Source organism: Triturus cristatus, chromosome 5_2 (genome assembly GCF_964204655.1).
Source record: "Triturus cristatus chromosome 5_2, aTriCri1.1, whole genome shotgun sequence".
In the NCBI taxonomy this organism is placed as follows: Eukaryota; Metazoa; Chordata; class Amphibia; order Caudata; family Salamandridae; genus Triturus; species Triturus cristatus.
Genome location: NC_140588.1, coordinates 433,447,150 through 433,462,060, shown reverse-complemented (window position 1 = coordinate 433,462,060; position 14,911 = coordinate 433,447,150). Strand labels below are relative to the sequence as shown.

Sequence of the window (14,911 nt, the reverse complement as noted above, 5' to 3'; positions counted from 1 at the left end):
CAAACACAATCAAAGTCAGAAACCCCTCGGGGTTTTTCACAGATCACAAAGCCTTTGGGAGTCAGGAGATGAACAAATGCTTCAAAGCTTTAAATGCTTTAAAAATTAAGCTGGGAGGAGGAAGGAAGAGGCTCACTCTTACAACTCTCCTCTATATATTAGGAGTCAAACAAAACTGAAAAATGAAGGTGCCCTCAAGAACAAGCCCTGCCACACTGCCCTGCCAGATGTTTCCCCCTCCAGCTCCTCAGGGAGAAAAACACAGAAGAAGTGTCGCTCTAGGGAACTCGCCAGCATGCTGCTCCTTCCTCCTTACATATTCTGTGCATCGCTCTGACCAACCCCCAGAGATGGGCAACCCAACCAAACCATTACGGTTCTCCCATGCCGGCATATCGGCTCCTCGTGATCTCCTCAAAGTGCTTGTGTGAGGCTCCCTTAGCAACTGTGAGCGTGCACAAGCACAACAGAGCAGGGGGAGGGATCACTCAGTTTTCCACCATCTGCTTACGATGGGGGATCAAGAAAGTGTGGAGGCTTCCTCAGAGAGATGTACCTTCTATGGGCAAGGAAACCAAGTTCATACCACTTGCTCCTTTTCGCAAAGCTCAAAACTGGTTCAGGGAGACATTACGCTAAAAGTATCTGGCCTCATGGAGACCTACCTAGTAAAAAACTCCATCTTTTCCCCTTTGGTGGATTTTGAGAACCAAAAAAGTGACTAACAAAACTGAAAATCTCAGTCCGGGACAAATCAGCATTATCTAGGTTTGTGACAAAGCGAACTCGGCAGCCAAAGATCCAGCTTCCATACAGTTTTTGGCTTGAGCAGAAGCTCATCATCTTTGGATCAGACTTCGAGGAACCCTCTGGTTTTTCAGCTTTGGACCGTGCATCAATGGAAGACTTTGCCGCCCAAAAAGTAGAATAGGCCTTAAGGTGTTAACTTCAAACAATGTAACTCCAATCCATTAAGTCAACCTGAAATTGCACTCAAGTCCCTGTCAAAAGTGAATGGATAACTTTCATTGCTCTTTGCATTTTGTATTGTCACTTTTAGTATTTAAAGTTTAAAAGTTCACATCTCCAGTTGCCAAAATCATAACTCAACATATTGGTCTGGTCGACAAATCCGAATAGAGCACAGGTTATCAGACAAGTGCATCGTTCTCATCCTATTTGGAACATTGGACTCTGACTGAATTCGATGTGTTGCAGCCAGCCCAAAACCTCTGGGTCCAACTAACCCTTTATGGAAAGTTTGATCCTTTTTTTAGTTATCGGACTGTTTAAAAATTCTACTTGTTCTTTTCCAGAAGGAACTCATTATGGCTTCTTGCTAGGATATGTCCTTTATATTAGAATAGGAACTATATTCTGAATGGAACTCACTGTTAGTTTCTATGACTGTTCTAACCAATCGCTTGAATATTTCTGTAATTTATTTGCTTCCAAATTCTACTTGCTCTTTTCCAGAAGGAAATCTTTATGGGTTCCTGTTAGGATAGGTCCTTTAGATTAGAATAGGTAGTAGCCACAAGGTTTTGTGCATGCTGTATAAAGATTTCAACAATAGGGCGCAGCAACTGGCTTGTGCTGGCTATGTGTCCCACATTAAATAAAGCTTTTAAAAAAATACAAAGGGTTTGAGGGTTGTGTAGTGGTAAAGTGTGGTAAGAGTAATTCACGGTTGTGTAGTGGAAAAGGGGTGATATGGGTAATTTAGGGTTAGGTAGCGGTAAAGGGTGGTAAGGGTAATTCAGGTTTTTTTTGTGGAAAGGTTATTTTTAGGGATTTAGTGGTGTTGTCAGTAATCATAGGCTTATGGGTTGTGTAGTGGTAAAGGGTGGTTAAAGTACATTTAGGGTTGGGTAGTGGTAAAAGGTGGTAAGGGTAATTCAGTGTTTGTTTTTGTGGAAAGGCTATTTTTAGGGATATCGCGGTGGTTTCGGTAATTATAGGGTTTTGGGGTGGGTTGTGGTAAAGGGTGGTACGGGAAATATAGGGTTTGGGGGCAGGTAGTGGAAAGTGTATTTTTGGGGATTTAGGGGTGGTTAGGGTTATTATAAGGTTTGGGGTGATAGAGGTAATTTTAGGGTGCAGGTGGGTAGAGGTAAAGGGCTGTAGGGGTACCTTTAGAGTTTGGGGCGGGTAGTGGTAAAGGGTGGTATGGAGTAAGTTAAAATAAATTATTAAATGTATTAAATTAACAGACCTATATATGCTTCACTTACCTTATTAATAACTGTGTGGCAGAGGCATCTGTGTGGTGAAGGCTGAGTGGAAAAGGCATGCATGGTAAAGGCATGCATTCTATTTTCATTCATCCTATTGTGATGCTATCAGCACTGTTTCTTTTGAGTAACTTTATAGCCCTGTGGGTCCATGACTCATCCATGATTAGTCCCCAATCCGCCTTTTCCCTTTCAATGCCCTTTTTACCTCCCTTCTCCTGCATATGTGGTCTTCCTCAAGTTAACCTCAAAGCTCGATACCCTATAATCCGTCTTAATAGGATAAGGTACATCTTTCTTAATTTCAAACAAGACCACTCAATAATATCACATCCGTATTCTTATTCCCACAACACTGTACCTTGTATTACTGTTACTCTACCAGCCCTGGAATGATGGGGTCTATTACACATCCTCGGTCTGGTCCTTCTGTCTTGACAACATCACTGATGAGGTACAACAAGGCCAAATGTTTGCTTTTGCTCCTATTCAAATGGAAAGTGACCTGGCCTTGGATGGTCTTTGAGACAGCACCAGATGCACTACTGTCTCGCAGAGGATATGAGCACAGTACACAGATTGATTAAAACTATATATATAGTGCAGCAAGCCAACAGCTATTGATGTTATGAGGATGTCTGACTATCATGGGGTAGGACACATCATATTGGATTTCGTTTCAAACACTTAACAGATAATGCAATTCACAAGACTGGATCTGAAGTTGGGCAGCAGCCATCTTTATGGAGGAGCTGCAAGGTCTCAAAACAGAGCACGACTGAGCAAGGGGAAGTATATTAATATGGTAATAGAAAACCGAGGGGAAAATAATAAATACAAGTACAGCTCTGTAAATTTGTGCTTGGTTAATAACATTGGGACCGATTCACAAAAGTCAAGTTAGACGACTTTTACTACTTTCAGTATTCACAAAGGGAATTTACGAGTAGTAAATGCTCTTTGTGAATACCTAAAGTCGTAGAGTTAGACTTTCATCTCATTTTACTTTTGTGAATCGGTCCCAATGTCTCTCAAACTTGTGCTGTATCCTTATTGGAAGGGGCTTCTGGTTATTACACATCATCCAGCAGTCATCCTTTTAGATGGAAACGATTGAAAAAAGGCCCAATAATGAAAAGACACCAGAAAGCGTTGTTTGGAATTTAGGCTTTTCTCCTCTCCCTTACTCCACCATATTAGAATATATTTGTCCTTTTTTGATTGTAAATAACAGGTATGTGTGGCTGGGAGTCAAAGGACTAGCGCTGAAAGCAAATACAAATAACCGCTAAATCTCCAGTACATGAAATGATTAAACAAAAAAATACTGCTTACAAACACCTATACGATTAGAAACTGCATGTTACTGACCATGTATCGTGGGAAAAAGGCTGGTGCATAAATGATGGTACAGATTTTTGTCTTGGCTCATATCAAACACTTTTTCCCATTCTTGAGCAGTCATTTGGTTCTTGATACTCTCCGCAGTTGGATCTTCGTCATGCATATCCTTTCCTCCGAACTACAACAGAAAACCAAATTAGTTCCGTCAAACTAACAAGCCAGATATCACTTCTCAAAGGATCAAATTTAAATGCATTAAATCTATTTCACAACTCAATATCCAAATGCTACCTATGCTGACATTGAGGGTCTTTATAAACGAAAGAATGGAATCAAAGGATCAACCATCTTAAATTGGGTTACAAATCCAGACTCCCCTCTCAAAGGTATCACACAAGGTTTGACTGTTGGAGTGCAAATAAGATGGACTGCCCGGTTGTCTCCTGCAGAAAAAAGTTTAGGCATAAAAGTGAATTATGTTTTACAGAATGGTAAAGAGGGGCAGAACACTCCCTTCTTCCTTTATAACTAAAGCTCTTCTACCAAAAACAACGTATGAAGCAGACAACCGTATGAAAAGTCATTTCAAAGAAATACTTGCTGGCAAAGGTTGAGTTAACAAAAAAAAAAAAAATGTATGTAATTTTTTTTTTAAACTTGCATGAAATCACGAAACTGATGTTACAGATATGAAGAGAGGGACCAAACCACAAATGTCTTGCATAGGGGTGCACAATGCGCATTGTGAAATTATGTACAACGTTGTGATTTGTTGAGTGATCTTTGTAAATTAGGATATGAAATAGTAGGTATCAATTCTTACATTCTGCAAGCAGATAAGTCATTGAAAATCCATGTTTGGCACAACGAAGGTTGCAATGTGCGTAGAAATGAAGTATATAATGAAGGTGGGGGTGATCATTCAGACGGAAGGGAAGGGAATCGCCAGAAACCTCAAATGTATTTTCCTGTAGCTTCCCCGGAATGGGATAGGTTTATCTAAATAAATGTCAGCACATTATTAAATATCTATCATAATTGCTGGGTCTTACTGTTTCCAATGCCTCTATGGGTTTTGTCTCTTCCATTTTCAAATGATAGACATATCTGAAGGCAAGGAAATGGAGGGGAATATTGCTCCTCGTCATGTGCAGAAACCGTTTTGTTAAGAGGAATGTTGGACCTGGTCCTTCTGTAGGGTCTCCTCCAAACCTTTTTCCTTCAGTCCTATTTTTACTGATTTTGTTTTTTCTGGCTTTAGGGCTCCATGCGCTTGACCGCTGCTAACCATGCTAAAGTGCTTGCGCACTCTCCTTAAAGCATGACTGGATTATCCTCAATAGGCATATTTAATTTACTTTTAAATCACTAGTCACTAGTAAAGTGTACTACATGTACCCAGGGCTTGTAAACTAAATGCTACTAAATAAATGATTGTGCTACTCACTTGAGTAGCCTTTAAACATGGCTCAGGCCTACCATTGCAGTCTGAATGTGCTGTTTTAAACTGCTATTTCAACCTGTCAAAGTAAACCTTTTGTCAGGCTTAAACCTTCCTTTGTTATACATGAACACCACACGTAGGGTAGGCCCTGGACACCCCAGAGGGCAGGGTGCAATGTATTTGAAAAGATGGACATGTACTTTTAAGTTTTACATGCCCTGGAAACGCTTACATTTGCTTTTCACTGTTTCAAGGCCCACCTCTCCCTTAGGATAACATTGGAGTTACCTCATTACATTTAATAAGCTGCAATTTCCAAATGTGAACAGGAAATCCCTACATGTTTGGTGTCTTTGGAATTCTAATAAGAAATCCTAACTTATGGTGAAGTCAGATTTTTTTAAATGTCACTTTTATAAAGTTGCATTTTCCTGCCTTCGCCATTTGGTGCCTGCAGCCTGTCTCTGGGCCAGAAGAAAGGGTGTAGCTGAGAGTTGGCCTTTGTGCATTCCTCCTAGACAGCCACACACAAAAGAGTTTAGGAATGCCTGGAGGGGCCATGACTGGCAGGGTAGGAGGAGCTGGGCACAGCCCACTTACACTTGAATAGGCTGTGTCCTGTCTACACAAAGGGCATAGCCCCTTTAGTTAGTCTGGAATAAGGGCAAGAAAAGGCAGGATGTCTGAACTTCAAAGGGTATTTCTTGAAGCTTCCCCCAACTTCCAGTGGATGAGTAACAAGTATAAATACTGCACCTCTGACAACAACTCTTGAGCAAGATTATGGGTCTGTGGATATTCTGACAAGGACTGCTGTGCTGTTGAAAGGACTGCCACTCTGCTGCCCTGCTGTGCTGCCCACTGCCTGCTCCTCTCTAGCCTGGGTGGGAATAGAACTGGCCCTGTAACTTCACTCATAAACCCAGGACACCAGAGAGACTTCAAGAGCTAGTCAGCAAGTCTCCTGATGTAAGTCTCAGAGACATAAAAGGATCCCCCAACATCATGCCCCAGCCCTTGCACCCAGTTTAAGTGAGTTCATGACCCCCTCCCGCACCCAAGTTGTGCCCCTTAGGTCCTGCACCCTTGGTGTGGCTCTGATCTGCATATTTAAGTTTCTGGGCTCTTCGTGAACGCTAACTGGCCTGTTCACACCAGGACCTTGATGTTTGCACCGCAATCAAAGGCAAAGCTACGGCAGCCACTTCTTTGGACAGCAGGATCCACTGCTCGCGGGGACTGCCAACAAGAAGTTCCAGCAACGCCCATCCACAATCCCTGGCCTGCTCTTCACACTACGCCAACAGGCTCCTGCAATGCTTTCCTAGTTTCACTAGGCACCCTCCACAGTGAACGGGACACTTGACATGAATTTGAGAAGGTAAACTTCAGTGGGCCTAACCGGATGACTGTACCCTACCTGTACACCATCGCAGTCAGCCTGAAAGTGTGACTTTGACCCGGTCCAACACAGTCAGATATCTCTAGTTGGCACTTTGTTTTTGGTGCTATTGTTACTAAGATCTATAAAAATTCATAACTCCGGTTCTATTAATTGGATTTTTGTTATTTTGTTCTCATTTTATTTATTGAATTGTGCTCTTTCGTATTTGGTGTGGTATCCTTTGTGTGGTGTTTTTACTTTATTACGGTTTGAAGTGCTGATCAAATATTTTACATTTTGCCTCTAAGTTACACTGCACTGTTCTGTGGCAAGGTAGCAGAGGGTGGAGGACAGGTTAATTTAGGGTTGGCTTGTGCCTCACCCTGACTAGGATTGTGGTTTCTGCTTGACCAGGGCTCACACACCAGTCAACCAACAAACAAACCAAATTCATACAGGGAAATAAATTGTAACTTTAGCATCCCTGTTGCTTTTCTTCAGTGATATTTTGACAACCTAATTAAACTAATCTGGCATCTGTTGCATGGGTTTCCATCATGTTGCTTGCTCAAACAAGGCTCAAGTCAAGTTAAAAATAAGAAAATAATTAGCTAATAAATCAATGTCAAGCATGAACAAGATGTGCTGCTTAGAAACCCTTGGAAGAAACTTATTGACAACACCAAGACGTGTGCTCCTTCTGCCAGCAGACCGGTATCAAAAAATGAAATTTTTAGTCTACAGCTACTGGGAATGTGAAAGTAGACTACTCATTCTAATGGATTTTTCACTTTCGTTGCTCACTCTGGTTGAAGCATTTAACCTGGGAACCTAAGACCAGGGGGCATATGTATCAAACTCCCGTTTAGCGAATCCTAATTAACGATATTTTGTGATTCGCAAATTCAGATTCGCTAAACGGGATGTAAAAAATTAATCGCTAATCATTTGCGATTCCTTAAAACTCACAAATAATTCTCAGACACCCGCTTTGCGATTTCTTAATAGCGAAATTCGCTAATTAAGACATCGCAAAAACGGGAATCTGCAAGCCAGGAGCAGCCTGATGACATCACAAACAGGAAACTGGAGTGATTTCCTGCACCTGCTCACCTGAGCCACACCCAGAGGCTGCTTGGGGAGTGTGAGGAGGCACCCTAGGAGAGTGCAACCAGCAATGGATTCCACCAAACAACAGCAGGGCAAGGATGCAGAGAAAAGGAAGAGAAAACAAGTTTACTGAAAAGGAGCAGGAGGTCCTCATTGAGGAGATGGTCTGCAGCCATGAGCTCCTCTTCGGCAAGAAGGCACTGCGTGTCCCAGAGGCCAGGAAGAGGAAAATCTGGCTAGAGATACAGAGTAAGGTGAATGCAGTGGGAGTCACCACACGTACCATTGAAGAGCTGCGCAAGCGGTGGTACGACATGCGCCAGAGGTCCAAGGAGAGGGTGGCAGCCAGACTGAAGGACGCCAATCAGACTGGAGGAGGACCATCCACTGCAGAGCAGCCAACCCCCCATGAGGAGCTTGTGGAGTCTACTCTCCTGCCTGAGAGCGTTGGTGGTGTGGCTGACAGACAGCTCCGACCCTGCATCCAGCAGTTAAGGTAAGATGCATGCAAAATCAATCTGCACTCCTCCCCATCCCTTGCACACTTCCCCAAATGCGCATAATAAACTCCCAAAATGTCAAACCAGGCCAGGTCTTACAGCACACCCAGCAATGCATCATGGGACTCGTAGTACTGTGTCTGACTGTGTGTCCATGACACTAACTAAATTAAATGCAACATGTGGGTTGGGGATAAGTGAATGATACAGTGTCAGAGGTTAGCCAAAAAAAAGTAGTAACTTTATTGATTGCCACATGCAGACAATAACACAAACTCATGTAGTCCCCTTTACATCCACAGCACATGGCATGGCACAAGAAGACCGCGCAGAGGGAGAGGAGCCTGCAGACCCTGCGGACTCCAGCGATGATACAGAGCAGCAGCCAATCCAGCGTAGGAAGCGCGCACATGTGCCCCCACTGCCTCCATTTGAGGACGAAGTACCTGCCACAGGGGATGACACCGACAGGAGAGAGGGGAGTCAGGGTGTGTCACATATGCCCAGTCATGACACACAAACGCCAAGTATAAGACCACAGGAGACATCCAGATCAAGGCCCAGGAGCAGCACTGCAACTGAAGCAGAAGGGTCCGTGTTCTCAGGCCTGGAACAGAGCATGTTGCAGGAACAGCGCCTGCAAAGCACTGCGGTCAATTAATCGGCAGCTATGCCGCATACACAAGGACCAGAAGAACATGGCAGGTGCAATCCATGTGCTCTGTGCCACTTTGAGGCACACCCAAGCTGCCAATGATCGGGCTGGCCGACGTGCAAATGCACGCCTACACAATTACACAAAGGCCGTGAACCGCATCTGCACCACCACCAGCACCCTCACACGCAGAAGCGTAACAATGCAGGTCGACATGGCACATTGCTGCCAGGATATTGCCCGAGGGCTTGCGCAGGTAACCACTGCTGTGGAGCAGCTGCAGACAGCCAGTGCTGGTGGCAGCGCACTAATGGCCTCTGCCGAGAGTGAGGACACCTCAAGTTGCAGCAGCCTCACTCCCACCTTGCCAGGGGAAAGACGCCGCAGTGCCAGACAGGGTGCAGGCCAAGGGAACACCATGGGGGGGCACTCAGCCTGGACGTCACCGAAGGAGGTGAACATCTGCGGGGACACTCACTGCAACACAGGTGCATTAACCTGAAAATGCTGTTTGCACAATTACTTGTGCCTTACCTGCACTGTGTGCACAACATGTGCTGGGGACAGCTACTATTTCTTACATGTGAAGTGTGATTAAACACTTGACACATCAACAAGATTTGTTGTCTCATTTCATCATTACTCACCTAGAAGTAGTTTTGTGTGATCTCTGTCCGTCTCTGGCGTCCAGCAGCTGCCCCAACTCCTGCTGCAGGTCTGGCAGGGGGAACAGGGCGCTAGTCATCCGATGTGTCTGTATCGGTCACATCAATTGTGGTGCCTTTCCTCATTGCCATGTTATGTAGCATTGCACAGCTTGCCACGATTTTACAGAAGGTCTCAGGGCTGTATTGCAGTGCGCCTCCACTTTTATGCAGGCACCTGAAGCGGCTCTTCAGGATTCCAAAGGTTCGCTCAATGACGCAGCGTGTAGATCTGTGTGCCCTGTTGTAGCTCCTCTCACTAGCATTTGCAGGATCCAGATATGGGGTCAGGATGAAGTCGCGCACTGCATAGGCACTGTCACCTGCATGGACAAACACAATAGGTAAGTCAATGTCCCCCCCCCCCTCAAGTGATGTAGTGGATGTATTGATGTGTGCCATGTATTTACCTAGCAGGTACCCCTCCCCAAACTCTCCAGCACTCAGACGTCTGTGTATTCCACTGTGTCTGAAGATGAAAGTCATGTGTACTGCCGGGGTATTTGGGTACGATGTCTGTGATGAGATACTTAGCGTTGCACACAATCTGTATATTGAGGGAATGGTAGCATTTCCGATTCCTGTAGACATATTCAGTTGCTGCTGGGGGTGTGATGGCCACATGGGTTCCGTCAATGCAGCCAATGACGTGGGGGAAACGTGCAATCTGGTAGAAGTCCAGTTTTGTTTGCTGCAATGCCTGTTGGGTGGTGGGGAAGTAAATGTGATGTGAGAGCCTCTGCAGCATTGCATCTAGGAAGGCATGGAAGAAACGCGACAGTGCACTCTGTGACACCCCACCAACCTCCGCTATTACCCGTTGAAAACTCCCTGACGCCAGGAGGTGCAGGGAGCACAGGACCTTCACATGTGTGGGAATTGTTTGTGTCCTGCGTGTAGGGTGCTCCAAGTAGGGTTTCAGCTCCTCAATCAGGTCCATTATGGTCTGTGGGTGCAGTCTGTACTTGTCATAGATGTCCTCTTCAGTGTGCTGGAACAGGGTGATGCGCCGCCTGAATATGCGTTCCTGTCTCATTCTCCTCTGAGCAAGGGCCCGAATACGCAGCCTCCAGGCTATCACGAACATTGTTGCCATTGTGGGTGGGTCTGTTGCATTGTGGGGTGGTTTATGTACCTCGCACCAGTTTACCACCTGCAAGCAATTGGTGTTAATTGTGATTTCGTAAATTGCGAATTTCGTGAAATCGCAATTAGCGATTTTTTTACATGCGCTAGCGATTTCTTAGTTTGCGATTTCTTGTTTGCGATTTTCGCTAAGCTAAGAAATCGCAAATTAAGTATTCGCAAGTAAAATCGCAGTTTCAATGTTTCGCAGCCTAAGAAATCGCTAATTTAGCGATTTCTTAGTTTTCTGTGTGGAACTGTGTCATACATATGAAATTGCGAAAAATCAGTCGCAAACGGTGTTTTTTGCGTTTCGCAGCGTTTGCGACTAATTTTTCCTTTCATACATATGCCCCCAGGTGTTTAGACTAGGGGTGAGCGGAATTTGCAAAAGTCACTTTTGTAAATTATCGCGAAAATGTTAAAAATCTCCGCAAACACGCGGAAATATCGCGAAGATGCAGAAGTTTTTTTCCCACCCGTTCGCGGTATTTCCTGCGTGGTCGCGGCTCGCCAACTTACCCATGCGGTTGCTCACGGACGCGGCCAACTTGTTTTCACTTGTCTCACGGTGCATGATCGCGAGAAGAAAGACGTGCTTGTGTGACGAATGTGATTACTGCGGGTGCGAACTGTCGCGAGACAGCGCAAATGGCTACCAACAATCCAACATCTCGCGGAGAACGCGACCGGATCGGTAAAACTTGTCGGCGAACGCAGGGATTCAGGTAAGGCAATCGCGCGCACGCGAGAATGTATTTTACAGCGCGAGCAAGCAAAACATTTTCGGTAAAATGCGGATTGCGGAAATTGACATTTTCGTGCTCTCCGCGGAACGCGAAAATGTCAAATTATTGCAATTTCCGCGAGCGGAACGGAATTTTAGCCCAGGCCTAGTTTAGACAAGGTACTTCCTTAAAATAAAAAATAAAAATACTAATTAACAATACACAGAAGGGGAACAATAAATGCCTCAAAAGCTAGTTGATTGTAATTGGATATGTACACAGTCCATGTCAAAAGAGAAATACTTGTTTATTTTAAAGTGTAACTAGACTGTAATGCGCTTCAAGAAAGCAATTGCTACGAGAAGTCAAGAATTCCTGTCCTTGCTGACCCTTCCTTAGCGACCGTTGCCCTTCGATCCTTTTTTTCGTTTCAGTATTGAACACCAGATATTGGTGCTTTGGAACTCTGAGGGATTGGAGTCGCTCTCATGGACTTCCTAACATTACAACTTGTAGTGTTTAGAGGGCCATGAGCGTACACTTATGCATTCAATACTTGGTTTGGTGTGGTCACAATATGGTGAAAGTGGCTTTAGATGTACTTATGAAATATATTGATTCACTTTAAGCTTAGAAATGCCACCCTTAGGGTTTGAACTTTATCTCGTCAAGCTGGGCCAAACTATCTTTACAAAGACTTAAATGACTGCCACAAACTGTGCTAAGATGAGAGTAGCTGGTCGACCCTTACTAGTGCCCTTTGCTGGACTAAAGACATGCCAGATCTAGCCTAACCAGTTATTGGATACAATTGATCTGCTGTGGTGAGCAGTAAACATATTGTAGGAGTATAAGTGCCTACCTAGAAGCTGCGTGGTTTTGCTAACTAACACGACTCCACCTGATGAGGATGTCAAAATCAAACTCATTTGGTGGAGCTTAGGACCAGTGTGAACAGTCTCAGGCATTACTTGGATGTTATCTTTATCTTACTGGAGTGAGAATTGGTACATCATTTGTTGATTACTACTACAAGTACCACATAGTTGCAAAATAAACTAAGATCAACCATTTCAAACGTTTGCATACTATTCAAGAACAGATATGACCCAACATCACTGAAATGCACAACGTCCTGCCTGAGGGGTTTGCTGTGATGGATGAAAATCCATGTCCACCCTGATTTTACAGTATAACTTGCTGTAACTGTATAAAGGCCTGCGGAGAACTGTTCATCACAGCTTCAGCATAAGCCACTAAGCTTTAGTAAAAGAGGCTACAAGAGGTGGTTTCTACTCAAATGTCTTTGCATCAGTTTTAATCTCCAATTGTTCTTTTTTAGTGCAGGCTTAAGCCAGAAAGCAGAAGTGCTTTTATGTAATACATTAATGAATGAATTAGGGATTTGTAAAGCGCAGGACTCACCCCTAAAGGGGTATCTCCACGCTAGCACTGAGACATGAAAACAAGGAGGAGGAAAGATAACCAGGCTAAGAGAGTTCAATTTTCAGTAGTTTTCTGATTTCTAATTTAGGCAATTCAGGGCACACCCAACGCAAAGGGGAGTGAGTTCCAAAGGCGCGGGGCTACATAGGCAAAAGATTTGCCTCCCTCACGCTTGTTGACCCGGGGTACCACAAGCAGAGCCTTTCCACTAGAGCGTAACGATCTGTTGGGATGATGGGGGACAAGACTATCGGTCATATACTTGGGTTCACAGTCATTAAGAATTTGGTGAACAGCAAATTTTAATCTTTATTCGAAACTGAATAGGAAGCCAGTTTAGGCTTTTTAGTAATGGCCGGGAAGGAGTCCTGAGTTTTTGATTTAAAGCCAATCGAGCTGCCGTGTTCTGCACTACCTGGAGCCTATTAAGTGTCCCCTCATTCACGGCACCCAAAAGTGCATTGCAATAGTCCAATCGACTAACTACCAAGGCTAGAAGCAGGGTCATGTATACCGATAGGGAGAGAAGATCGAACACTCCGGTAGGAGTTTTAGCAAACCAAAACAGCTACCCGAGACAGCTGCCACCTGCTCCTTACTAGATAGAGAAAGGTCCAAATACACTAAGTTTTTAGCCTTGTTGGTAGGCACAGGAGCAGGGCCTAATTCTGCCGGCCACCACTCTGGGGACCAAAGAAGGTGAGCTTTGCAAAAGAGGAGGACTTCAGTTTTGTTGGCATTCAACTGGAGAAAGTTCTTTGACATCCAGTTGGAGATTGCATGCATGCCCTCTGCAAACATCTGTTTGGTAGCATCCGAGTTGTTATCAAATGAAAACAGGAGCTGCGCGTCATCTGCATATGAGAAAGGGACAAAGCTGTGATCTCTGATCTTTGCCAAGGGAGCCACGTATATGTTAAATAACGTGGGACTGAGGCACGATCCCTGTGGAACCCCTTTGTTCAGAGGTTTAGCTCTGGAGTGGAAATTCCCCAGGTTCACAGTTTGGGTGCGTTGTTCCAGAAAACTTGAAAACCACTGAAAGGCAGACCCCCCCACTACGCCGATTTCCATTAGTCTTTGTAGCAGTCTATGGTGTGCTACAGTGTCAAACGCTGCGGATAAGTCCAACAGCACTAGAGCTATAGCTATGTCCTTTTCTAAGGCAAGCTTAATAGAGTCCGACACCAAAGCAGGGCCGTTAACAGGGTTGAGATGCAGAATCAGGGTCATGCAAGTCTCAATAGACTGCGATTCTAGGGCAATAATTAAAACATTCACAGGACAGATGTAAGGTTGAAACCATAATGGTTTATTCAAATATAGAATCCTTACAGAAGACAGAAAAATGCTAAATTAAAATAAACCTCAATAATGCATCAAGTAATGCCATTTGAGCGGTAATAACATGAGTTCAACCCACAAAGCTTGTAAATAGCCAAAACCAGAATATAGTTCAAGAGGACTCGCTTAATTCTACTCCGTTCAAAAGTCAAGGAAAGTCCAAGTCTAAATCAGTAGCAGAAAGGCAAACTGGCTACCTTTGAGGATTACAAATTCTGTTTCAGCTCAGCCAATAAACACCACAAAATTAATTCTATTTAGCTTATTTTCTGCAAAAGGGAAAACAGAAGAGAAACATGCACGTTAAAAACTCGTTCATGTAATTTTAAAAGCCATATTTTTCAGTCACTGCAATTCGAATGTCAGTGCATGCTGACTTTGGCCTAGTCTCAGACTGGGGCCTAGGTATGCAGAGAAATCAAGCCTCACTATTTATAAAAATTCCCCCCCCCCCCCCCCCTATTTCTGAATCACCAAACTACCCTACATATCTTCATCAGTCACTCCGTTTCTACGATTTGGCCTTCTCCGTGGCCTTCATTTTCTTAAACTCTGGCTTTGATGTCATCAATTTCAATACCTCCACTCTGTTTTTTCTTGTTGCCCTTATCTTTTCACAATTGCATTTCAAATCTCCCTTAAGACAAAGAACCTCTCAAATCTTTAACATAAGAATTAGATGGATTAGACTAAGTGTTTGTATTATTAATGGTGTTAGTACTTTCTTTAGTAAGCCACTACCCACATCACCAAACCATTCCCCAATCTTTCAAATTCCCTTTCCAATGCTACTAAACTCCGTACAAACTGTTTCACACACACTACTCTCTACCAAGGGTTCAGCTACACTTGCATTATTAGTCATAATGTTAATAGCCAAGGACAAGACACAG

At 44.0% G+C, this 14,911-nt stretch overlaps 1 protein-coding gene across 2 annotated transcripts in view; it reads right to left on the bottom strand.

The window, feature by feature from the left end:
• LOC146823118 (maternal DNA replication licensing factor mcm6-like) overlaps window positions 1–14,911 on the bottom strand; it is a 474,334-nt gene that overhangs the window by 276,912 nt on the left and 182,511 nt on the right. For both annotated transcript variants that reach the window (XM_085606624.1, XM_085606623.1), the window contains exon 8: window positions 3,606–3,756. In XM_085606624.1, coding sequence (XP_085462750.1) covers window positions 3,606–3,756 — 151 coding nt within the window. The remainder of the gene's footprint in view (window positions 1–3,605; window positions 3,757–14,911) is intronic.